The following is a 25,643-nucleotide window of genomic DNA, read 5'->3' as shown; positions in this document are numbered from 1 at the left end:
ACAACGGCAGATAGGTACTTGAAGGCTGAAGAACAAACAATGCATTTAACTTGTTAGTCGTATTCTTTGTAGCTGATGGTTATTATGTGGAACGAAACATACACGACTATCCTGGAATGGTTTGCTATTGCCATCTTCATTTCACATTCTAGCTGATACACTACCATTTACCGAACCTGTTTGTGAGTCAAAATAATATAAAAAAACTCGCCCGTCTACACTCCTAAAAACCACAGGTCAATTTGCATATAAATCGCTCATTGCAACATTCAATCAATGATTTCCGTCGAAATGTTAATCAAACCAACGGTTTTCTAATTCATTACGGTCGATTCACAAAATATTCCACATTTTAAAAATACTTGTTCATTCAAAAAGGGACAAAATCGATAAGTATAATTTTAGGAATATTTAGGAAAAAAACTCAGATTTTTTTTGCTTTTGTATAAAATCCGCTGAACGAGTCTATTACTAAATATAATCCTAACTATTACTAAAAATAACTTGTATATTTTGTCTCGGCCATAATCGATAAAAGTGTCTGGCAAAAATTCTAATTTTTAATATATATTCTATTTTCTTTTTTATTCAAGCAACATTCTACGAAATGCTGCTTCTACGTATTTACATGCTATCGAGAGGCGGTTTCGCAATCTATATCAGCTTTATGGCTGCGACTGCCATTTATTGAGCATTTGTTTCGAGTAGCGCACTATGCTGGGTTTGGACTTGGACGCAATCTTACTTTTCTATTTTATGATTTTATTTGCTGACCCTATTCTTGCTGGCAGCAAGAAGAAAGGTAAATATATTAAATACATAATAATATCAACTACAAATGAAGTCATCATTGAAAGTATAACGCATTTCGAACACGTTTAGCTTACGTCAAACCGTTAGTCCCGGTCTAGTTTACAGTCTTCAAAACCTATTATAATCGCACTGGGTTGTGGCCCATCCTCCTTAATCATATATAAGGAAACAATTAGAGCAAGTCATGGAATTATTAAAATAACTGATGATTTATGAAACAAAACGTTTAATTTAAAACCAAACAACGCGCTTGTTTCCAGATCTGTCGCGCTTTACTCAGTCCTTGGATCTGGTGAGCGTCCTGAAGATGAGCTTGCGGAAAAACAACGACGATTATCAGGACAGCCAGCCTGACAACCCCGCAATCGATACTGTGGAACTCATCAATATAAATAGAGCGAATGACAGTAATCGCATTGACTATGCCAGACGTAGTAACCGAGATGATGCAAGTGACTCAATTATCGATACAGTCAGGGTATCAATACTCAAAGAGATCCGTGAAAACAATCCGGATGAAAAACATTCTAAATCAAATTTTATGAACTTACTAGAAAAGATGAAAGCAGAAAATGTTGACTCAAATAAGAAACCAGAAGAAATAGAAACTAAATCAGATGAAAATCAATCTAAATCTTTTTCGAAGTCACTAAATGAGACGCTTGACATAAGAGTGAAATTAGACGATACAGAAAAAGGTAGGCGTGTAATTTGGGATTTATAAAATTTGGACCTTTTTGACAGCATATTTGACTTGTATCTTCTGGTTTCTTTGTTATTCAGAGCCGGAGCTGTCGACCGTCAAAGACCCGATGTTGAAGGCGATAGAACCCCACAGCTCCATGAACAACACTCCGCCCGAAACCTCGCTCGCTCCGTACCTGCTAGGGAAGGAGACGACAGCGAGGCTGAAGTACAAACTACTGACCGTGAAGGGGGTACGATTGCATCTCGTGTTCCTGTAATAAAACTGTTGAAGTTGAATTTACTTCAGTTTAAAACACATTGCAAGCTTATAATCTGACTCTCTCATCACTACAGTTTCTTCTTCACACTACGCGGACTTCGGCATTCTCAGATGTCAATACTTTCTATCATCTGCCTGACTATCTTCATGCAATGTATCTTCTTCTCAGTGTTTTTCTGCCACACGGATGTAGGCCTTCTTCATGCCATCTAGGTCGATCTTGAGCAATCTATGCAGACTTAAGCGAGATACTCTTTGGTCCATAAACATACATGGTAAACCACACTTTAACCTTTCTTTATGAGTTGAAAAAGCAGATAAATTATATTAACCAGAAAGTGTCCAAAGCGCTTGATTGCCTACTCTGGTGTGAGAACTTGTGTTGTTATGTCCAGGAGCGCGCTATCCGGCGCGGCGCGGGCGCCGTGCCGCACTTCCTGCAGACGGAGCTGAGCGGGCGCGCCGTGCTGGTCGCGCCCGTGCACGTGGCCGGGCCCGTGCCCGACTTCAAGCTGCCCAAGTCAGTTCTTCTTACGATGTATTTGCCATACACATAGCCTTTGGTTATGAGAGTTAGAGAATGCCGCATGGCGTTCAAGCATTCATACTTTTTTTTTTTTATAATTTGGAGCAATAAAGTTTTAACGTTATTTCATCCTCACACCACACTCCGACACGCCCGACTAGTGCTTTAGAATTTAAAATTATAATCAAATCTACACTAATATGTGTATCAGCAATCTGCAGTTTACTTCTTACACCTTGCAAAACCCATTTTAAAAATAATCTCTAGTACTTACTACCTACTAACTAACCGATGTTATACGCATTATTTGTATTGCATGTAGGTACTCTATGTATAATACCTACATTTTTATTTCTTAGTGAATCGTCACTGGCAAGTCTCCGACAAGTGTTGTAACTCGATAGCCACCTTGATGGCCAACAGGCACAGAGATGGAGTAAACAAGACACCATCTTGTATCGCGAATAAATAGGCAAAATAAATTGTAGGAATCATATTGTGTCCAGGAGCCGACGGCAGTACAGGGTGGACAGCGACGATGAGAACGCGGAGGGTAACAGCGCGGTGAGCGGGGATGACGACGCGCTGGTGCCCCGGTGACCCCAACCCTGGCCCATAGAGCTAAGGGCCCTTTGACCCATAGCTCCAAGACTGAGTGCCTACACTATGATTCCCCCTCAACCACACAGGTAATATCGTAGTGTCACATCTTGTACTGTTTTGTGAATATATTTTTGTTGATACTATGTTGTATTATTTTGAAATAATAATCTGGATTAATTAAATTGTCCTCTTTCGGTGCAATGTAGCATATTCTCGATAAAAACATATTGATTCCTGTAAATTCGTAAGTAATGCGTTAATGATAATTTTAAAACAAAAGATCTACGTGTTCTTACAAACTCAAAACGAGTATTCACTTCAAAAAAAATCATTCGGCACCTACTTAAGTACTAAAATGTTCATCTGATTGTGAAGTTTTTAGATCGATCTCTCCCTCACATGATTGAAACTAACCATTAATGATAGCGTTGATGTACCTAAGTAAGTATATTTTCAAATTTCAAAGTTATAATATACATATACTTAAGTACCTACTCACTCGCATCGATATATACTTATAGAAGTGCTTAATATGCGAGCCAATACAAGCAATGTATAAGAATGTCAATAGCAGGAAAACAGAACTCTGGGTTCCGACGCAGTGCGGCTGCTAAAGAAACTAGGAAAACGCGTAATAAATTGCTATAGAGGGTATAGATCAAAGAAATCTATTATAATTTTAGGAACGGACCACCTAAGGTTTTGTTTCATGAACCTTTTTACAGAACCCTCCAAGCGCGAATCAAAGTCACGCTTGGCGGGTTTTCCTACTAATTTTATTACCTGTTACCTACCACATGTACCTAATAAACTAATAGATAATTAGCATAGACGTCCATTGACAGTACAACAAGCTTCCTCTTGTAAATAACAGTTCCCGCATGCGACCTCCAGCCAGACTAGTGTACCTAATAACTCAAGCCCAAACCTCGCATGCATTCTATCGAGCGCTTTAGTTTCGCAATCTGCTTTTATGATCTGTTTACGGCCGCCATTTTATTGTCGCATTAAATTCTCGTGCGCCGCCATGTCGGCCGCTGACTCGGGAGCACTGCTACTGGTCTCCGCTATCTTCTGGGCAGGCCTCACCCACGCCGCGAGTATGAAGAAAGGTATTCTTTATTTTTAGTAGTACAATTCAGAGTTACTATTGTGAGAATTTCAAGTTAATCCATATAACACACAGGTCATGATTTTACCCTACTCATACGCCTGCTCTGTCTTTCCATACCAATTGACCTTGATTAGTGATCCTACTTACCTAATAATAAAATCCATCGACTCATCTACTATAATATTTCTAATACCCTTATTAGACAGATTTACAGCTTACTCAGTTTGTGGTACGGCAACATTTACACACAACATTTGAATGTGTTCAGATCTGTCGCGCGCCACCAAGTCGGTAGACCTGGTGAGCGTGCTGAAGGAGGACCTCCGCAAGAACAACGACGACTACAAGGACCTGCGCGACCCGCCCACCACCAGCGCCGACATCAGGAACCCCTACCTCGGTAATGGAGATGAGGTCATCAGCGAGTCGGAGGCGAAAAGCAGGAAAAACTTTGACTTGGCGCGGCGTAACTTTCAAGACACACAAAAATCCCAGAACGAGGGCAAGCCACATGACACAAACCCCACGCTGCCGCCCAAAGACACTAAATTAAATGACAAACACATGCTACACGATAAAGGTGCGGAAAAAAACGAAAAAACAGAAACACAATCTCAAAAACTACATTTTAAAAATGTAGAGGAAAAAATTAAGTCTGATGAAAAATTCCTAAAGTCGCATCGTAAAAGTATACCCACAAATAATGACGAGTCCGTGTTGCACGACATTCAAATGAAAAAAGAAGAAAATTTTGAAATCTGGAAACCAGTTTCCGAACGAAAAGTTTTTAATAAAAATGCTATGTTACATGACAAGCAGCATAAAAGATTTGATAACAAATTAATGTTGCAAGACACGAAGTCGGGGGACAAACCGTCGAAGCCAGAAGCTAAAAAGCCAATTGATTGGCTGAAAGTGAGCAGCGAAACAGAAGGCGCTCATCTGAAGAACCAAAGGTCGACTAAAACTCCAGAAAGCAGAGGATTTGTAACAAAAACAGGTACTTCTTTCTCTATATAATATTAAATGTAGAATCTTATTATATAGGTACAAAATAGGAGAGATGTGAGATTCAAAAAATAATTTCCATACTTTGCTCAAGCGGCCTTTGCCCAGCAGTGGAACATCTAGAAGCGAAACCAATACAACATAGAAATATAAATTACAAGCCTTTGTCCGCAGTTTCGCCCGCGTTTATTTTGTGCGTACGCTCATAACTTATTATTATTGAGTCTCGGGTTCTAAGCAACTTATCGCGATGAAACCTATACCAGATTTTAAGTTGAACCTTCCGCTATACAACTGTAAATCCGCATCAATGATATGTAACACAATTCACAAAATTAAATGCAACCATGAAAATCCTTAGCTTGTGACATGACGCTGGAAACTAATTTACATTCACCAGCCTCGAATATTGACGCGCGTCGTAAACGCAACAAATACGAAAAGCTGCACCAACTGCTGGACAAGGAGGGGCTGCTGAGCAAGTTCCTGAAGAGCGGGCCGCGCGGGCGCGGAGTGGCGGGCGGGGCCGGGGCCGGCGGAGGGGGGCGCGGGCGCGGCGGCGGGGAGATGCGGCACCGCGCCTTCGAGATCGAGTCGGACATGGAGGCGGTGACGCTGCCGGCCGACACCATCCCCAGCGAGGAGCTGGACATGCTGCCCGCCACCGGCGAGCGCGTCGAGGCGCTCAAGAGAAAAGTACTACTCTCCCTACCTTTCTACAGTTCATTTTATATAACTATGTAGGTCAGATGGGACAGTTTCTTTATGACGTCTTCTCTCGATGAAAGGAACTGGTTTATCAGGGGCATTTGTCTACAGTTTTCTCAAAATCTGGGGCGTGAATCCTCGTGAAATATGATGTGGTCACAATTTATGATAAAGATTTTGGTGACCACCGATTTTGTAATAGAAAACTATAAAAATTCTAGTGTGGCATCTCCTGTGGTATATATTTATTTTCGCTATTCATTAAAATAAATTGAAAAAAATGTGATGGTGGCAGTCGAGCCGGTCGGCCCAAGTCCAGAGCTCCATCTAAAATAAAGATCCACGAACACGTAGGTACGTTTTAAATCTTAGATAAGTTAAGTGAGATATAGAATAAAGTAGCTTGTGCCCTCGGTTCTACTCGTATCCAATATTCGTAAATTGGATAGTGTTGCGGTAAAGTTCCTTCCCTGGTTGAGCTTCACGATGGCTAACCCTAACCCATGCGTCGACTCGTGCATGTGAACTGGTAGAAGTTTAGAGTCAGTAAAGGCCTAACAATTGAGTAATACAGGGCCGGTTCTGCCACCGCCACATCCTGTTCCCGGAGGGCCCGAAGTACGACAGCCGCGGACGCGTGTACGAGCCCGGGCACGCGGACCAGCAGGCGGCGCGCAAGCGCGAGCGCAACTTCGCGCACACGAAGCTGCCGCAGCAGGTCCTGCCCAAGTGCTGCAACTGCTGCAAGAAGTCCGTGCTCGGGTGCGAATGATGCTCCATTAAATTGTAGTCTTTACTCATTTTTATTGCTGACTCATTGAATATTCCCGTATCGTGTATCTTTCGTGCCAATTTCCGATCTAACGGTTGGATGGATCGTCGGATGTCCACTCGCCCCCGCGCCGAGTCGGGAATTTAATGCCTACATAAGCTAAAAGCATGTAAAGCCCTTTACGCTAAACCTATCAGACTACTGGATTGTAGGTTTAATACTTGTCTTTTTGGTTTGTTTTTTAGCCCATGTCCTACTGCTAGGCAAAAATCATCCCTTCCATTTTCCATGAATCTCTGTCGAGGGCAGCCTGTTCCCACCTTTGCCCTCTTACCACCACGTCTTAAGAGCCCCGGCGAAACCATCTCATTAGCGCAGCCCTAAAATAGAAGACCAATAAACTTACTTTTAGGGTTACAGGATTATAGTCCCTTTGTTGCCTTTGTTACTACACTAACCTTATTACCAGTAGTTTTACCGTTATTTTTTTATCTCAGCACGCTCCCGAGTCAGCTGTCAGGTCAGTATGAAGTAGCATTTCTCATATCGAAGTTGTAAGGTCTCATTGATTGAAAAATGAAACGACAAAATTCTGACAATATTATATTATCGCTAGGAGGTAATTAATTAAAACTTAACATAATTACATCGTCGCTGCGGCGACAGCGGCCGCTCACTCACTCAACTCGCTCAGCGCGCGTCTTCTACTACATTATAATTTACAATTCACATTCACAAACGAAGGTGACAGACGCACCAGCGCCCCGACCGCACTCGACTAGAGCTCACAATACTAATTCTCTCCTCAGAATTAGATCAACGTCGTCCATCACCATCTCACAGCACACTAGCGCCGCCTCGCGGCTTCAATCTTTTCCCGTCACATTGTGAATCAGCCCGCACTGGCTCGACACCACACACAACTTCTTTGACACAATATTTTCTCGTAAGTTTTAAAAGTTTATTTATAATTGCAATAGGACTAAAATATACACATTAATTTTATTTTTCTATCTTCATTGTTGTCAAGGAATACAATGTCGAACACAACCCGCGTTTTTAAAATATACAGGAATACCATAACAATATTGTTTCCTACTGAAGTTCACACTTAAATCGTACGTATATTGAGCGAAGAAGCACATACAAGTATGAACCCAAATACAGCTAACTTTATACATATTTATTTTAAAGCCTGTTTCAGCGTGACATTCGCAATTGATGAATAGTTGCACACACCAGTTCTGTAGCAGCAATACTTCTACATAAAGAAAGATCTAAAACCTCGATTACACGTACAGCACAAAAATTCAAATTGCTAAACAAATCGAATTGAACTGAATTTGCGCGCCACGCTTTGAAAAATTCATTGACAACAATATTCGCGTTTACGGTGTCACGTGTAATCAAGATGTTCGTAGATCGCGTTGTCTCTTTACATATTCACACTCATATAAAATGGCAACATGAGTCAGGACAACAGCGTCTAGTTCATGGAACAAAAGTAACTTTGTTATTTTATGTCATGACAATATCACGGCGTACATCAAGAAAATAGATACAAATACAAATGATTGAAGATTATTTACATTAAGCTCAGTCCAATAACTTCTGTTCTTTTCGTTATTTTATATCCTCAGTATTTGTTCAGTGCGGATATTCCCCGTACACGTATTCAACGGGTCGCCTATGCGTGTGAGCGCGCGGGGGAGGGTTGGTGTGTGAGTAGTGTGCGTGTGCGTGTGCATGCGTGTGTGCGTGCGGGTGTGCGTGCGGGTGTGTGTGCGGGTGTGCGTGTGTGTGTGCGTGCGTGTGTGCGTGCGTGTGTGCGTGCGGGTGGGAGGGGGGCGAGGGGGGGCGCGCGGGGGAGGGAGGGTTCCTGCGGACAGAAAAGATATAATTAGTATCGCTTGCGAATAAAAGTCAAAATATGTAAAGTAAAAATTACGTCGAAATGAGGCGACGATACGCAATTAGATGAAATGAACGGCTGACCTGTCGTGTCACTTGTGCAGGCCCTGGCGCTTGGCCTCCAGCTCGTAGATGAGGAGGCGCCACATCTTGACCACGAACACCTCGGCCTCGTCGTCCAGCACCATCTGCACGTCGTCCAGGATGCCCTGCGGCGCCGACCCCGCCACCACCTGACACACTCTATACGTTATACGTCTGTCTCTTCACGATTTACTCTTAATTGTTATGTTTTACCCGAGCGAAGTCGCTAGTAACATATAAACTCAAACTCATATTATTTACAAAGAACTACATTAAGTTCAGACGAAAAAACAATGCTATTATAACGGAGGTCGATGTAGATGTCGTGTCCCAGGTGGTGGTGATGGTGAAGTACACGCACCTTGCTGCAGATGAAGTCGACGAGCGTGGGCTCGGGCTCGCCGATGTACTCGATGATCTTCTTGTTGATCCACGGCCGGATCTTCTTCTCCATCAGCACAGAGTCGATCTGCAAACGTCCAGGTCGACCAATTCAGCTTATACTTGTGTCATATTTAAGGTTATATTCCACCCCCATGCCGACTTTCACTGGATTGGGTTTACATGTTGGCCGCGATACAAAGTCTATTTAGTACGGGTTGTTTTGATTGACTTCAAAAACTGGAATACTTTTTTTTATACTTCAAATGTAAGTATACAGTCAACAGCACATCAAGCTACCAAAAGTCTACTACATACTAGGTGACGACTGAAAATCAGTGCTGGGCATTTTGCTCAGCGTAACACCGAGCCGTGGCTATCACCTTATTGTGATGCGCACACACTTGGTACCATAAGTATTCTTTATTTATTTATGTGTATGTTTGTTGCCGTTGTCTTCATCTTATCAACACTAATATGCTTAAAGAATGTTCAACAGTCGGTCAAAGAAAATATAACGATATTAGTAAAGACAACTCAAACTGGCCGACTAGCTCGCCGCTATTGCCGCGGTGTGATGGTCCATGCAGCAGCTGGATATACCATGACATTAATGTATCGAAAACGGCAAAATGTATATGGAAACTGAATACCTCCTTTTTCGTACGATAGAGGCGCTGTTCGTTTTCCATATATACATTTTGCTATCGTCGATGGGATTACGATATCTTATGTCTTGCTGTCGCTATCGAGGATCAGTGGCTCACCTGCGACGTGTCCAGCTTGTACTGGAACAGCTGCGACTTCTGCGTCGGAATCTTGTCGATGAGACTCTTGACCTGCTTCCGTTTGTCGTCGCTCTGCTTGTCCGTCTGCTTGTCTGTCTGCTTGTCTCCGTGCTTGTCTGCGTGCTTATCTGTGTGCTTGTCTGCATGCTTGTCTGCGTGCTTGTCTGCGTGCTTATCTGCGTGCTTGTCTGCGTGCTTGTCCATAGGCGGCGGCGTGCAGCGCTTCAACTTCTCCTCTTTGTCTTTCAACCGTTCTTTGTCTTTTTCTTTCCTATCTTTGACTGCGAATTATAAAACAAAGTAAATCTCATACAATATGAGGACTATCCACAGGGTGTTGACATTCGGTTGCCCAACTTCATGTGGATATTTGTAGCGACAATTAAAGTCAATTCCGAAGTGCTTTGATAGTTCATAAATTATTTTTATAATAAACATATTTGTGTGTGATATTTTATTGCAGGAAAATAAATTAAAATATGTTAGTGGCGACAGGTTGAGGAGACTCGTACACGGCAGGCTAGTAGAACCCCAAACTAAAATTTTAAATATGAAAGTAAAATTGTCTTATCTAATCAACCGATCTTCTTGAAATTTTGAATTTATGTAGTTTGAAGTACGAAGAAGGACATAGAGTAGCTACCATCCCAGAAAGTATCATTATTGTTCCAGTAAAATTTAGGAACGGAAATAGTATGCATGTTTGTAACTCTGTCACGCAACACCTGGAAGGATCGTTATATAACGTGTAATGTAATTATTGTGACACGAACCTCGCGCGGGCGGCGATGCGGGCTCGTCGTCCAGCGCCGCCAGCACGCGCCGGGACATCGCCAGCGTGCCGTCTGCGGGCGCAACAAACAAACAAACACTATTGCTCATTCTGGCTTCATACTGAACTTCTGACACCAGTGCTAGCAATAACACGCTCAATAAAACAGAAGTCGCAGCGTAGGAATTCGAAATAGACACCAATCGTTTCTTCTTCTACTGGCTGAGGTTTCGTATTCCTCATGGCTGAGGGTCGCGGTCATTACGTTAAGACACATAACAACTTTCTTGGCATTAGTAATGGAGTGATTTGCCATTGCCGTCTCCGTTTCACACACAAGTTAATAATCAACCAGTGTGCAGGTTTCCTCTCGATGTTTTCCTTCACCGGAAGGAAATGGGTGTCGATGAAAACATGAGTCAGTCATTGGTATACAAACTCATGTGGCACGAGTAGGATTCGAACCTTTCGATTCACAGGCGGGCGTCTTAACCATTACACCACCACCGCTTCAATCGTTTACACAGTAACAAAGTTTCGTTCCAAGTCCCGTCGATATATGTGATATTCCACGAAAAATCTACTTTATGGTACATGATAATGGAATGTAGTACACGCTGTGCACTGACCGTTGTTGTGGTGGGGGCTGTAGGAGTTGCTGAAGCTGATCGTGATCGGGGAGTTGACGGCCGGGCTCTCCGTGTTGCTGTCGCCCGCGCTCTGCCAACGTCAGTACATTTCAGATACACCACTCGCTACTATGATACCCATACACAGAGAAGTCACAATGACCGAATGTACAGACGACGGACGAGTGTCTACTCGACAAATCACATAGATTTCCCTTTCCACACAACTTCCCGGCCCAATCCGGCTGATGGTATGCAAAATGGCAGTTTGGGCCGGGCATGCGATGAGGGGCTAAAGATGTCAGAGTTCAGTATCGTTTCTTCTCATGTATTTCTAGTACGCACATGTCTTGTATGAGTGAAATGAAGGATTCTCTGTCTACGGTTCGTCATATCTTTCGTTTCGGTCATACAAGGGAAATGCGTGTTACGAATACGTAAGAAATGGGACACAGCGCTAATATAATTTGTGTCTCACCGCTTTGCACGAAGTGGGCTGGGAAGTTGTATGGAAATTTTCAATCTCATTCGGGTACACTAATGGGTACCATCGTTTTCTTTGTCTTTGATAACAACCCTCTTTACGAAATCGATGTAGAAAACCTTATTATCAAATATAATATAATATTATAGGATTTGGTGAGGAACAAGAATAAAAAGCATCGTAACAATAGGCGGAGCAATGTAATTAGCATCGATTTATATATTGACATTCATATAATTTATGTACTTCGCTGTAACTCCTAAAAGAAAAACAAAGTAATGCAGAAGTGAACTCACGTGTCTGTGCTGTCGCTCGCGCAGCTCCGGCGTGGGCGGCCGCGGCGGCGTGGTTCCGCCCTCCGAGCTCTGTCACACAATCACAATCAACATTCATCAACATCTAACTAGGCTAGTTCGGAGCTGTGACTGAGTGAGATCAGAGTAAAAACATCTGGAAATTGATGTGACTGTGGTTCGCACCGCGTCAACTGCTTATTGTTATTTATCAGTTGTCAGTCGTCTCATACGATATTCACGGGTGCGTATAGAGTGGTGGTTTAATGAGGTAACAAACGCAGAAGCACTGACCTGCGGCGAGTGGCGGCTGGAGTCGGAGTCGATGGTCTCGGCGCCGCGCGGCAGCTGTCGCCGCGCCGCCGCCCGCAGCCCGCGGGCGCGACTCTGTCGGCGGCGACTCTACTTGTATTTGTACTGTATCTGTCAGACGTGTCAACACGTCTGTCTACTAAATCTAATGCTCGTATCGAATTCCTACTACATACTCCTCTAATGAAATCTAAATACACTAGTATTCATTCAACCGTAAATAAGACATACATCGACCTTGGAGACGAGCCCGATTCTCGCGCAACAAACAAATATATAGACGTTTATATATTTGTATTCGTTTGGTATTTCGTTTCACTCATACAGAAATAGAAATAGGACAGAGCGCTAATATCTTTTGAGTTCCATTTCGTGGTTCCCAAGACTCAAATTGTCGCTTTATATCAGACAGGCTGGAAAGTGATACGGAAGCGTTCTATCTCATTAGGCTATGTTAAAATTTCCGAAATGCTAGTAGTTTGTAGCTTTGGTAAACATCATTTAATTTAGAATATGACGTGAAAAAGTTCCTGGAAGGCCTAATTTCTGAATAAATTATTTGATATTGAAAAAAAATTGACAAAATCAACTCGGACTGCATGAGAATCTGGCCCAAGATATTGAGTTGTCGCTACCTCAACCATAGCTATCAGTACGTCAGTAACGAGCGCGCGAGGCGCTGCGGGACCGGGGCCCAGAGAATAAGGTAACTAAATCAGAGCTCAAATTTTAAAGTGAGGATGTCAAAATTGTTTTTTGCAATCCATGTTCGAAATACGCGTAAGTGTCGCACCTCGTTGCGCTCGCGCTGCCGCAGCGCCTGCGCGGCGGGAGGCAGCAGCAGACGCGGGCGGTACTGGTCCTCGTGCTGGCGCCGCAGCCGCTCGAAGGCCGCGGCCGCCTCGCCGTCGTCCGCCGCGCGCTCCCCGAACACGCAGCGCCGCAGCTGCTCCAGCTCCCGCTCCTCGCGCGCGCGCTCCCTCCCGTCCGCCTCAGCCTCGCGCACGCGCGCGCCCAGCCGCCGCTGCAGCTCCTTGCCCTGACGAGTCACGCCCACTAATGACGCTTCTGCTCCGCAATCGTTTCTCTCTCACATGTGATGTCACACTTTCAATGAGTGATAAGTGATTACTTGTTAATGAAAAAATATTTTATACAATTTCCGAATAAATATAAAATAAAAAATGTGAAAATTAAATTTGCACTGACTTTGTAATATTTGTGGTCGTCCCTCTCATCGTCGTAATCTTCGAGGAACTCCTTCAACCGCTTGGCCTCCTTCTCCCTCTCCTCCTCGCGGCATCTCTCTCGCTCCTTCTCCTTCTCATACTCTTTCGCTTTGCGCCGCTCACGGCTCTCCCAGTTGCGTAGTCTGTAATGTATATACTTATTGAAAATTCAAAATTTTCGAATTCAATACACCACTTAATGACATCAAAAATGTATTCAAACCCACAGCAGACTTCCAAAGTCATAAAAATACACTTTATTATAAAAGAGTTGCACCTGTCCTGGTAGGCGGCCTCCTTCTCCTTTGCCTTCTTCTCCCTCCTCTTCTTCTCCCGCGCCTCCTCCTCCATCTCCTTCTCCCGGCGCGAGTCAGCCTCGCTGCGCGAGCGCCCGCGCGAGCGCTCGCGGTCTCGCTCGCGCTCGCGCTCGCGCTCGCGCGATCGCTCCCGCTCGCGTTCTCTTTCCCGCTCCCTGTACCGAAATTGTTCCATTTTGTGGTGTTTATTATGATGAAAATAAACATGCGTAAACCTGCCAAGAAATTTATTTTCTTGGCAGGTTTACGCATGTTTCCATTCTGTTTCATATTCGATGGTACAATATTGAACAGAGTAGGTGACATCGAACACATTGAGAGCGAGCGGCCATTCGGTAATATTGGCCCTGCCGTATCTGGAATTGCGTCAGGTGGCGGCAGGTTAACCTAGTTATAACTCCACACACACTGCGGCAGGCTGTATAACGCTTCAAAATGTACGAAGTTAATAGAAATTTGCAACCCCTATGTGTGCGTCATGTAGACGGTGCGCGTACCGGCGGCGCTGGGGGCTCTGGGGGCGCGGGGGGCGCGGGGGGCGCGGGGGGCGCGGGGGGCGCAGCGCGCGGCGGATCTCGCGCCGCGTGCGGATGTACGGGTGCAGCGCCAGCATCGCGCTGTGGCGGCGCCGCGGTCGTTGCCGTTACATCGCTTTTTATACAATTCAGGATAAAACGCTTCACAATAATGTATTTCAGAAGTGTTTATATTCGATCCGCTCAGGAAATAATAATGTCGGGCGGGCGTTGAACCGCGAGCCGCGGGGCTCCGATAGCGACTCGCATAAACCTGAAATAGCGGCGATAACAGATCACGCCGCGCGCTCGAGACTCGCTCACCACTCGTTATCGACGCACGTTTATTTCAGTGTTTGCTGTCGTTCCATAACTTAGTTATTTCCGAGGCACGAGGGTCACTATAAAAGATAGGTACTACAAAATATATTGAAACCTTTACATCTACACAGATTAGTTTTAATTTCTTTGTTTTGAGAAAGAACAAGTATCTTTGGTGGGCGGAATGTTCAATTTTGTGTATCAAAATTTCTTAGTTTCTCGATTTAAGATAACTGATGGATTAATTTGTGTTACTGGCTTTGTCCAACCCGTAAAAAAATGAAGACGTAATACTGTATTGTTTATCATTATTCTTATATTTGTTTGTATTTGTTGAATTCCGTCTCAATACACAAGGAGTTTGAGTTTAAGTCACAAATGTGTCCCTAGATGGCGCTGTACCGATTTAAAACGCGGTATGGTTTCTTTTTTGTTAATACTTAATCTCTCACCTCAATAAATGAGTTTAGTAGCAGTGTATGTTTTATTAAGTGACGCGCAATAGTAGCGACACAAGCTCTGGTGTGGAGACTAGTCCACACACACACAGAACAAAATAAAGCTCACCTTTCCCGCTCGCGCTCGCGCTCTCTCTCCCTCTCGCGTATCTCGCGCTCCCTTTCTCGTTCTCTCACTTCCCTGTGGCAACACAAACACCATTTATTCATTGTGCCCACGCGCCACGTGTCACGGTACACATGCAACAAAATAGATATATTTTAGATCATTATAATATTTCACGACTGTAACAATTTATATGAATGTAATATAATGTTAAACTGTATTATATGGATATTTGAATCGGTTGAAGAAAAATAAAATAATAAGCTAAAAAAATATATCTTTATCTATTTTGGCATAATTTGATAAAAACATTTTAGGAATTTATAAAAAATGTGATGGTGGCGCAGTGACAAATAACACAAAAAAAACTACATTTCATGCAGAAATAAATAATTTAGAAATAATATTCCTGACCTCTCCCTCTCTCTCTCCCTCTCCCTCTCCCTCTCCCGCTCTCGCTCCCGGTCGCGCTCCTCGCGCTCCTTGTCTCGCTCCTCGCGACGATCCTTGCCCCTGACGGAACGATTGAGACAACTTATCAACAATATCAATATCATCAATACATATAATAAAATTGAAGAGAGGCCAAATTTGTACATTGGATATTGTTTTAAAATTCTTCATGGAATATACTTAGTTACTGATATAGATGACGAAAATATAGTTTTGGAAATTTTTGTCTGTCTGTCTGTCTGAACGCGCATCACACGAAATCTACTAGACCGATTTGCTTCAAATTTGGTATGTAGATACCTTATATACCGGGTTAACATATTAAGACATTTCATGGCGGCAAATGAGGGGGGGGTCCTGTAGGAAAATTAAAATAACAAACCACGGAGCCGATTTACTTTAAAATTTTGTAGGTAAAAAGGTGTAAACAGAATATAAACAAATTGTTTTTATCGATTAAAGTCTCATATAGATATAATTAGAATTTTCAATTTAATTTTGTTATATTTTAGTTTGGAACATAAAGATAATAGATGCGCCACCAAGACTTTTAAAACGCGCTATGGTTTCGCTCAGACAAAATTATATATATATTGTACTTCCGAAATAAATCACTAGATGTCGCCGCTAAAGTTTTTAATTCTCTAAATCACGCTATGGTGTCTCTCTCACAAATCCATATTAATATTATAAAGAGGTAGGCGTTTTTGAGTTTGTATGTTTGAGGCGGGTAATCTCCGATGCTACCAAACTGATTTCAAAAATTATTTCACCATTAGAAAGCTACATTATCCGAGATTGCTATAGGCATTTTTGTTTTGAAATAAATTAGTATTCAGCCAGATCAATCAACATTTATAAAGAAATCCCAAAAAAAAGCGCTAACGAAAAACTTTACGTTCGTGCGCTGGCCCTAACATTGTACCCTAACAATGTACTACAAAAATATAGGTTTTTAGTAGATCCATAAAAACGTCCGCGACCATAAAAAAGACGCGTTATCTGTTTTCTATAATTATCTATAAGGCATTTTATAGTAAATACAAAAAATGTTTTAATAAAAAACCGGGACGTAAAACGTCATGGAAAATTGGACGGCACGCGTTGCAGAAAGCGGGAGTGGGAGTAGGAGCGGGAAATGGGGAGAAGACACGTAGTGGGAAAAAGGACGGAACACATTGCAAAAAACGTACGGGATATCTACATTACATAGCAGGAAGTGGGATTGGGCAAGTTTGCAGGACGAGACACGCAGCGGGAAACAGAAAATTGTACTAAAGTATGATTTGTGCTACTAATACATTATGAATATTCTCTTATTATAGGAGAAATACTCCCATAATAAGAGAATATTTGTAATCACAAATGATTTGTAATGACAAACGACCTCGGTGGCGCAGTGGTAAAGTTCTTGCCACTGAACCGAGAGGTCCCGGGTTCGATCCCCGGTCGGGTCATGATGGAAAATGATCTTTTTCTGATTGGCCCGGGTCTTGGATGTCTATTTATATATGTATCTATTTATAAAATATAGTATCGTTGAGTTAGTATCCCATAACACAAGTCTCGAACTTACTTTGGGGCTAGCTCAATCTGTGTGATTTGTCCTAATATATTTATTTATTTATTTATTTATTTATTTATTTATTTATTTATTTATTATTGATATAATGCGAATATGTACCTAGAAGTGCTCCTGCGCCTCCTGTCCTTATCCTTGTCTCTGTCCCGCTCGCGGTCCCGGTCGCGGTCCCGGTCGCGGTCCCGGTCCCGGTCCCGGTCCCGCTCGCGCTCGCGGTCCCGGTCCCGCTCGTCCTTGCTGTCCTTCTTGCGGCGCACCACCACGTCCGCCTCCTCCTGGACCAACAACAACGCGAGGTCAGACCGCGCTCCCTCACCCGCCCGCCGCCCGCACCGCCGCGACCTACGAGCGCCCGCACGAAACTCATACCGAAACTGATACGCTATCAAATACATCTCGTCACCGTTAAATATATCATAAAAGCTCTTGGCAGTTTTAAAGCTGGGCTGTTGACAAAGCCGCCTGATGTCACACTAAACTGCGCATAGGGCGCGACGCGCACGTCGCGTTTCTAGAATAATAATTCAGTCCAACTTTTGCAAACTATCACGGATGTATCAGAGAACCTCTTATTGCTTTTGAAACATATTGCTTTGTCGATATTTCCCATAGTTTAATGAGCATTTACTGTTAAATTATTAGCATTAAAACGATATAACCGTTCCAGTATGATTTCAAATACGAGCGCACGTATGTCGTATGTATCGTGTGTGTGATGACAAGGCGTGTTGCTGTGTAGCCTGCGAGCCCACGTCCGCGATCGGCCTTTACGGCGGGAGAGCAGTTTTCTAAAAAATCACAGTCGAAGTGTTATTATGATTATATTGAACGCCGTGTACAAGTCCCGCCTGCCCTCCCGCCGCCCGCGACCGAATCCCCGCCCAGTTCAGCCGATGACTGCCACAACTTGCACACTGACCCTCTGAGAGAGCTGATCGCCAGACAGGGACGGCATGATCGTTACGGAAATCACAACTTGAATGTGACGAGTATTCGGCCGCGAATGCGCTAGCATATAGATATGTAACACTAGAGTTCTCTTACCGACGTGGAGAGATCTGAAAAGAAACATCAGTGTGATAAATGTCAAGCAGCCGCGACCGCGGCCGGGGTCGGGACACTGTGTGTTCGCATGCAGCCTCATTTCTCTTAACCTAATTCGATATCAAAACATATTATGTCTAATCCTATTTCAATGTGTGCTTACACTTCATTTTTCCAGTATCCCAGTTTTATCTAGTACCATTAAGGAACTAATGAGATTTTATTTTTTCTCACAAACTTAAAAAAAAAACGAAAAATCTACTTGCATTCACGACTTAAGTAAAAATGTTCACTTTAAAAATTCCAAAGTGTTTACAACAAATAATGACCTGTTTCATACGTGTGTCGTCTCTATTTAAATATAGGTTAGCCCAGGCATAACCGGACTAGACAGCGCCAACATTAGTCGATAAACCGCCAAAACGAACACGAACGCTCTTGACTAATTTAAAATGAGAGATGAGAGAGCATGGTAAGCTTACCACGAATACACAAGTCCACGCTCGTAACGGTCAGCCGTGGCTCGTCCCCTGTAGTGTGTGTGTGTGTGTGTGTGTGTGTGTGTGTGTGCTGGGGGAGAGGGGGGGGGGGGCGGCGGTGCTCAGCGGACATCCAGGCGATGCTTCGCCGCGTGAGACCGACTGTGTGCTCTCCGCAGAGTGAGGTACGAGGCCCAAACATTCAATGATTTTGCAGACACTAACCTTAGATTTCCAAGTTGCTTGTTTTTAATCATGCTTCAATGAGCAATCGAAAAAGACTAACAAATTGTTAGTTTAGAAGCTCGTATGTTTGCAGATAGAACTTCGCTTGGCGGAAACGCGATTTAAATTCTATTACAGAGTGCAGTAAGTGCCGACGCTAAGAAATAAACTCCAATCGATGTTCAATGAAATGTTGGCAGTAAAACCTTGTCATAGTAGGTAGTTGGTACACATCGACGACAAGTGAGTGTAATGGACACTGAGCACAGATCAGAAAGTAAACTGTACAGTCTAGTCGAGGTCGTTCATTGTACCGCCGAAGATACGTACAGACAGACGTAAACTGGGATCCTAACGACAAATACATACGAAAGAGCTTACGCACGTTGAAATAAAAGTATCATTGAACTGGTTTGGTAGACATAATAATGTGACGTAATGTAATAGTCGCGACATATCAATTACTTGTTCTCGCTCGGCGTGGAGCGCGGGCGCAGCCGGCCGTCGCCCCCGCCGCCGCCGCCGCCGCCTCCGCCCCGCGCACCTGAAAACGCCACCTACTGGTACGTCTCGTATCATATTCTGTGTCCTGCACTTACTCAACTCCGGCGGCGCCCGCGACGCGGCGCCCGCAGCCGCGCACTGCTGGCGCCCGGTCTGCGGCCATCTCGGCTCTAAGCTGATCTTATCGTCTGAGTGCGGAGGCTCCTATTTAGTTTCAATTATTCAGTCTGAAGGACGTTGAGCGCGGAGGGCGCAGGACCGCCGACACGGCTCCACAACTACCTGGCCTTTGGATCTACTCTCGGGGGTACTAACCATATATATATATACTGAAACATACATATATACTATACATCTATATTTCGGTGTGAGACCCCAGAAAATAAATAAATAAAGGCTTTTGAATTATTTTCCTTTTGGAAAGTGGTCATTTTAAGACAGTGACTTAATTTGAAATATTACTTCTCGGATGCTCCCTTGTGAGAAAACATGTTTAGAAAGTGATGACTCGTCAAATAGGAGAGGATTTTATATGCATATAATTCTGTATTATAGGAACTATATAGAAATAAAATATGGAACATATCAAGTAGATATCGTGTCTTTCAAACACCTTTCATTCTGGACTCTCGTCGACTGTCACACCGGCCAGTGTAAGGTAGGCGGCAGTAACTAACAGCTCACACAACAGCATAGTAAAGGCGAGAACACACATCTCCGCAAAGCAAAAGACTAATGCCCAAAGCATAAACTATGTATGAAATATTTGTTTTATATGTCGATCTGCATGCTAATATCAGAGTACGGGACGTGTGTGCTTGCGCCTTGTGTTCCCAACTGTTTGATAACTATAATGGTGCATTCACGTAGTTACAAAAGAGAACACTTACCAACATGTGACATTCAATACAACATAACAAAACTTACTTTATTGTTACAAAATGTAAACAAAGGAGAAACGATGAAGAATAAGGAAACCAAGCAATCAATCAAGAAATGACAAAAATATTTTTACAAATTGCATATCATTATAGTTAAAAAAAGTTTGTGTACGGTTCGCGGATGCACCACAATTAAAAAATCAGGAAAAAAAGGACAAAAAATGTAAGAAACATAAACTATGCTGCTGTTTAGATTTTCATTAAACGTGAATCTAATGGAAAAGGAGTGTTCTCAGAAGCCGTGTCGTCCGGAACAGCCGTTTCTTACACAATCAATAAATAGATAAAATCGTCACCCAGACATTAATTGCGCGAACACAAGTCCAATCGTTTGGAATTCTGTTTGTTCTGACTTGAAAGTAGATCGCTTTCAGTTTCCCAATATTTCATATTCGGGGAAAGCTAGTATTCATCGAATACATCGACAAAGTGTTCAAAATAAAAATGAAATATTTTCTCAAAATGCTAAGTATAATTCTGAAACCCTCCCTTGTGCTTGTTGTACAAACAAAAGAACAGCTACCTTCATGCTCTCGCGGAACTTGCCGATCTCGCGGTGGATGACGTCACGCTTCTCCTCCGAGATGTCGGCCTCCTCCAGCACCCGCGCCGTCTTCGACAGCTGCTCCTCTGCAACCGACCACACCTCCATTAACATATCGGGCTCATGTCACGTAATAATCATGCTTTCAAAGTTTCTCACTGTCCCATTGATGAAAGAGGCCTTCAACAAAGCGAACGAGCTAAGAAAATCTATCTAAATATTACACAAATTGCGCAGATTCGCTACAATAAAGTTGTGTGCAGTGTCACGTACCATAACATCCTTTACAAATGACGTTTTTGCTTATATCAGGAAAGAACAGAACCATGTGCTGGCTTTCCGTCGCATGTCTGTTCCGTCAAAATGTTTTAAAAGTTGTATAGTCGATTAGTATATATATATAATAATTTATTGATAGAAATATCGGCATTCGCAATGTCATTGGGCGGTCTCAGCTGTACTGAGGGTTTCGTAAGTATAATCTTTAATTTCCAATAAATCAGCACAAATCAGAAGAGCTTGGGAAACACTCAGTGGTCGCAGTCTGTATTCAGACAAGTTCAGTTGGCCTGAAAGTTACACATCTGCCTCTAATATCTTGATGTTTCAGGCCACGTGCTAGGATGCCTGACAAACTCATTGCTATCCAGATAAAACGAGAAGGAAAGGCGATTAATCGCCTTTCCTTCTCGTTGTGTCTAACATGGGACCTAACTGAACTAGAGCGGCTTTGAACGGAACCCATGGCGACAGTCGGATTCAGTGTCAAAATGCACACAGAGTTGCGTGATGTTATAGCCAAAACTCGCGTCCGAGCGTATTCCCGGTTGTTTCCGGTTGAGCGTCGGGGCCCCGGGCCCGCTTTCCTACTTCTTCCACTGGACCACGGGCACGCATATCATCTTTAACGACATCAAGCCACCATTTCTTGGGTTTGCCCCTTCCGCCGGGAGTGTCGTACTGTGTACACGTTTGACTTCACATGTAGAGTTAACATAACGGTCGCGCGGTTTACCTTTCTGCTTGGCCTCGTAGTTGTTGATGTCGTGCTGGTAGTCCAGCATGATCTGCTGCAGCTTGCGCGCGGCCGCGTCGTCCAGCGCTCGCTGGCGCGCGTCCAGGTACCCGTCCGCGCCGCGCTCCGCCGCCTCCAGCCGCGACCGCTGCTCCGCTGCGGAGAGGAGCAAAATTGGATTTCTTTTCTATAAAAATTGCTGAAGGGTTAAGAGGCATTTTGAAAACTTAACTTGGCACACGTTATCATTCAACTGATGGATGTGACGTGGCGAGCACCAAAGTTGTTAAATTAAGTACGCTCGTAAGTTAGGGGAACTCGCGCGCGAGGTTCCCCTCAGTTTGAATGTGAGACTGCGACTTTGCTATTTAATCTCACCATCGAGTCGATTCGCAGTGGGACGCAGCTAATCAATCACAGTGTGCCATTGTGACAACCGCACCGCAATGTGATTGGTTCGCTGCGTCTCGTTAATCGACTCGTTAATGAAGTTGGCCTTCTCTACACTCACTCTTGTAGGTGTCGACGAGCGCCTGCATCTTGCCGTCGGTGCGCGCCAGCAGCTTCTTGTCGGCGAGCGGGCGGTCGTGCAGCAGCCGCACGCAGCGCAGCGCCGCCTCGGGCGACGCGAACTCGCAGAACCCGAACGTGGACACGCGCTTCCAGCTCAGCACGGGCCCGCACGCGCCCAGCAGCGCGCGGATCATGGGCTCCGGCGCGCGTGACGTTATGTTGCCTGCCACACATCACCAATGGCAGTACTTTATGGAGAGCATTCGCTTACGACGTTTTACGCTCTCTCAAATAAAATAAGCAAGGGAAACCTTTTCAGTAACTATTCTCCATGGAACAAAGAATTTAACGTTTGTATTTGTCTAATCTAGTTACTGCTTCAATCATAACTACTTATGACTTTTTCATAAACACAATCAATTTCACTAAGTTTGGGACTGTCAAGATAGGATAATAATGGAAGCAACAGCATTACCTATGAAGACAGTGACGGGCGGCCCCTCGCTGCTGTCCTTGGCGCCGTTGTTGCGCGTGGGCCCGCGCGCGATCACAGCCTTGCTGGCCGGCGCCGGCAGCAGCGCGCCGCGCCCGCCCGCACCGTACGCGCCCACCATCACCTGCGACACAGGCTCACACGTGTCACTCTGTAGCTGCAATCATGTATTTTATATCTATGGACCGTCTCACATGCAACTCGGCACTGGGAACCTCTGGGTTAGACTCGTATTATATACAGTTAAATGTAAATCGTATTAATATGGGATTGGGATGGTTGAAATAAAATATCCATAGCACATTTACAATACACACAGTACCACCAAATCTAGTGTTTTTATTTAATTTTTCACATATTCCACGGGAATAATAGTTTTTCTGGGATGAAAGGTACCCTATGTTCCTTCTCCATACTCTTCATACTCTTAATTATATATATATGCAAAATTTCAAGAACATTGGTTGAGTAAATGTGTTTGTAGAATAGAGAAAAAAGAACATAGTACCTGTAAGTATAGTTAACAGTTACCTATGAGTGCAAAATAAAAGCCAGTGTGTTTTGTTGCCCTATCAAAATTAGTTTTCTTAATGAGAGTGTCATTGGTAACACTGGTGTCAGATTTTATTGAAGTCACCTAAAGACACTAGATGTGTAGTGAATACACTAATAAAACTGTCAACCAGTGTGCAGTTTTCCTCACAAGGTTTCCTTCACCGTAAGCAAGTAGTGGTCTATCAAAACTAGTATACAAACTCATGCGGCACAAGTAAGGTTTAAACATGGGACCTTTTGATCACAGGAGGTTCCTAACGACTTGACCACTACCACTTCAACACAGCAAAATGAGTGAAGGAAAAAGGAGAAATACTATGTGATATTGCAACAGTTGTGAGTGACATTGCCAAACTACTTGAGTTCTGGTAAGCCAACCTACCAATCTAATGTAAATCAATAATATGCTGAATATGACAAACTTTATACCACTAGTATAGTACTTAATCAAAAAGACATACTGAGATAAATAAAAATCAACAACTAAGTGATACAGACTTGGTTTGGAAATTACGTTTGGTCAATATAATGTAGAAATATGAAAAATTGATGGGCAAAATATCTTTGAGGAATACAAAATATACTTTGCTGCTTTAGACTAAACAGTAGAACAGTGTCTACACAATACGTAAAACGGTTATCAGACTATAAGGCCGGTTACGATTAAGGTTAGACGAGAAAAAGTTTGCAGTACTTACGTGCGTGGCCATTGGCACCGTCACCACACTGGGCGCTATCCCGTACGGCACCATCGGCGGCCGAGGTGGGTACGACATGCTATGACACAAGTCTAAACGCCCTTATTTCATCCAGCTATCACTATTCACAAATTATCACCACAAAAAGCGTCGTTTCACTTGTTGAAAGGAAATAATTATCTAGAACACTAGTTTAATTCCACTTTGTGGAAAAAATATAGACCTAATTATTAAACTAGAAATTCAAACTATGAGCTTTCTGCACAGCTATTACTATAAAATTCTTTAAAATCATTTCAATTAAAATTCTGCCATGTTGTTTTACAGCACAGCCATCTTGGAATTTGATTTTTAAAGACAGTGTTGCCATTATTTCCGACCCTTTCCGAAAAAGGCTTTCTTCATATTTTTATGCAGTCAATCCTGCCGCCTGCAAAAAGGGATGATGTTATGATGTTTTGAGTGGGCTCGTAGCTCGTAAGCTCGTTTTAATTTGATTCATCTGTAAATTTGTTCAGAACTATCTATTCTTGAAATCCGCGTCAAAATCCTTGCAATAGTTTTTGAGTTTATCGCGAACAAACGTGAAGTATGGAATTAGTAGGTACTCCGGTACGAAGTTTTTACTTACTTAACCCATGACGTGAAGTTTATCATTAGGGAGTATTACCTACTGCACATTTATACCACCAGAGTAAGTACAGCACTGTATGTTTGGTACACAAAAGCTTTGCCGCTTTTGCTATGTCGATTAAAACGTTTATTTTAGAGTACTTTATTAATCCTTTCATTATGTAAGCATTCGTTTGTGAAAATATACAACAATGTAGCATATTTGGGTGCTGAAATATTGAGAAAAATCGTTTTCCATAAGATAAAAAAACTTCAAAAACTACGGGATACGCCTCACGCTGTAAAATTTTCGAGCCAGTAAACGGTTGAAAAGAAACTCGGAACACTTCACACGTGAAGACTTTTTAAAATATGGTCTTCATACAGGTAAGATCTTCAGTTAAAATCAAGTTTATATCAGTTTATGACCACAGTTGACAAAATAATGCAGAACATAACCTAAAATAGTGTTATTATTTTCAGGATAATCCACTAAATCCATCCTTTTTCCTTTAAACTCGCACCACGATTGCGTAGAAGGTATTTTTGATCGTAAATTTGCAACAATGTTGAAAATTGGCGCATTTTGCCTCCATTGGCAATGTTGTGTATCTTAGTTGTACCGGTAGCGCCATCTGCGCTGAGCTTTGCGTAATATGCCCTATTCCATGGTACAAATATCATGTCCTTAACCGCTGGCAAAGCTAACGAAATTTCAAATATGATTTGAGAAATTTTAACGTTTTTGATTTTTGACTTGAAAAATTTTAATGGCCATTTTTTTAAACGAGCTATATATTAGATAATTTTCGATCTACAATTTTACCTAATAAAATAGGTACCTAAGTACCTACTAACTTCATGCCAAATTTAA

At 43.0% G+C, this 25,643-nt stretch overlaps 3 protein-coding genes across 4 annotated transcripts; 2 read left to right on the top strand and 1 right to left on the bottom strand.

Annotated features, from left to right (window-relative positions):
- Positions 1 to 611: 611 nt before the first annotated feature.
- LOC128681102 (uncharacterized) lies at positions 612 to 3,047 on the top strand. Its single transcript, XM_053764708.2, has 5 exons — positions 612 to 802; positions 1,074 to 1,511; positions 1,597 to 1,751; positions 2,176 to 2,300; positions 2,813 to 3,047. Exons 1-5 carry the CDS (start codon positions 715 to 717, stop codon positions 2,904 to 2,906), a joined length of 900 nt encoding a protein of 299 aa, XP_053620683.1. The 5' UTR covers positions 612 to 714; the 3' UTR covers positions 2,907 to 3,047.
- An 823-nt stretch (positions 3,048 to 3,870) lies between these two features.
- On the top strand, positions 3,871 to 6,535 carry LOC128681084 (uncharacterized). Its single transcript, XM_053764674.1, has 4 exons — positions 3,871 to 4,021; positions 4,292 to 5,023; positions 5,432 to 5,727; positions 6,314 to 6,535. Exons 1-4 carry the CDS (start codon positions 3,883 to 3,885, stop codon positions 6,509 to 6,511), a joined length of 1,365 nt encoding a protein of 454 aa, XP_053620649.1. The 5' UTR covers positions 3,871 to 3,882; the 3' UTR covers positions 6,512 to 6,535.
- Positions 6,536 to 7,101: 566 nt separating this feature from the next.
- LOC128681083 (RNA-binding protein 25-like) lies at positions 7,102 to 24,512 on the bottom strand. Of its 2 annotated transcripts, none has more exons than XM_053764671.2 (19): positions 24,158 to 24,512; positions 22,887 to 23,061; positions 22,410 to 22,634; positions 21,899 to 22,054; positions 20,863 to 20,969; positions 17,249 to 17,421; positions 15,526 to 15,624; positions 15,115 to 15,186; positions 13,672 to 13,866; positions 13,375 to 13,537; positions 12,959 to 13,204; positions 12,148 to 12,240; positions 11,857 to 11,925; positions 11,077 to 11,167; positions 10,449 to 10,520; positions 9,655 to 9,956; positions 8,868 to 8,975; positions 8,507 to 8,655; positions 7,102 to 8,390 (listed from the first exon to the last, which is right to left on the bottom strand). In XM_053764671.2, exons 1-18 carry the CDS (start codon positions 24,233 to 24,235, stop codon positions 8,515 to 8,517), a joined length of 2,565 nt encoding a protein of 854 aa, XP_053620646.1. In that variant the 5' UTR covers positions 24,236 to 24,512; the 3' UTR covers positions 7,102 to 8,390; positions 8,507 to 8,514. The 2 variants fall into 2 exon arrangements, with proteins under 2 accessions (XP_053620646.1, XP_053620648.1); XM_053764673.1 differs by having other exon boundaries at positions 22,887 to 23,028.
- Positions 24,513 to 25,643: the final 1,131 nt, after the last annotated feature.

This window comes from Plodia interpunctella, chromosome 26 (assembly GCF_027563975.2).
Source record: "Plodia interpunctella isolate USDA-ARS_2022_Savannah chromosome 26, ilPloInte3.2, whole genome shotgun sequence".
NCBI lineage: Eukaryota > Metazoa > Arthropoda > Insecta > Lepidoptera > Pyralidae > Plodia > Plodia interpunctella.
Note: the sequence above shows the minus strand (reverse complement) of the source record. Positions and strands in the feature narration are given on the sequence as shown.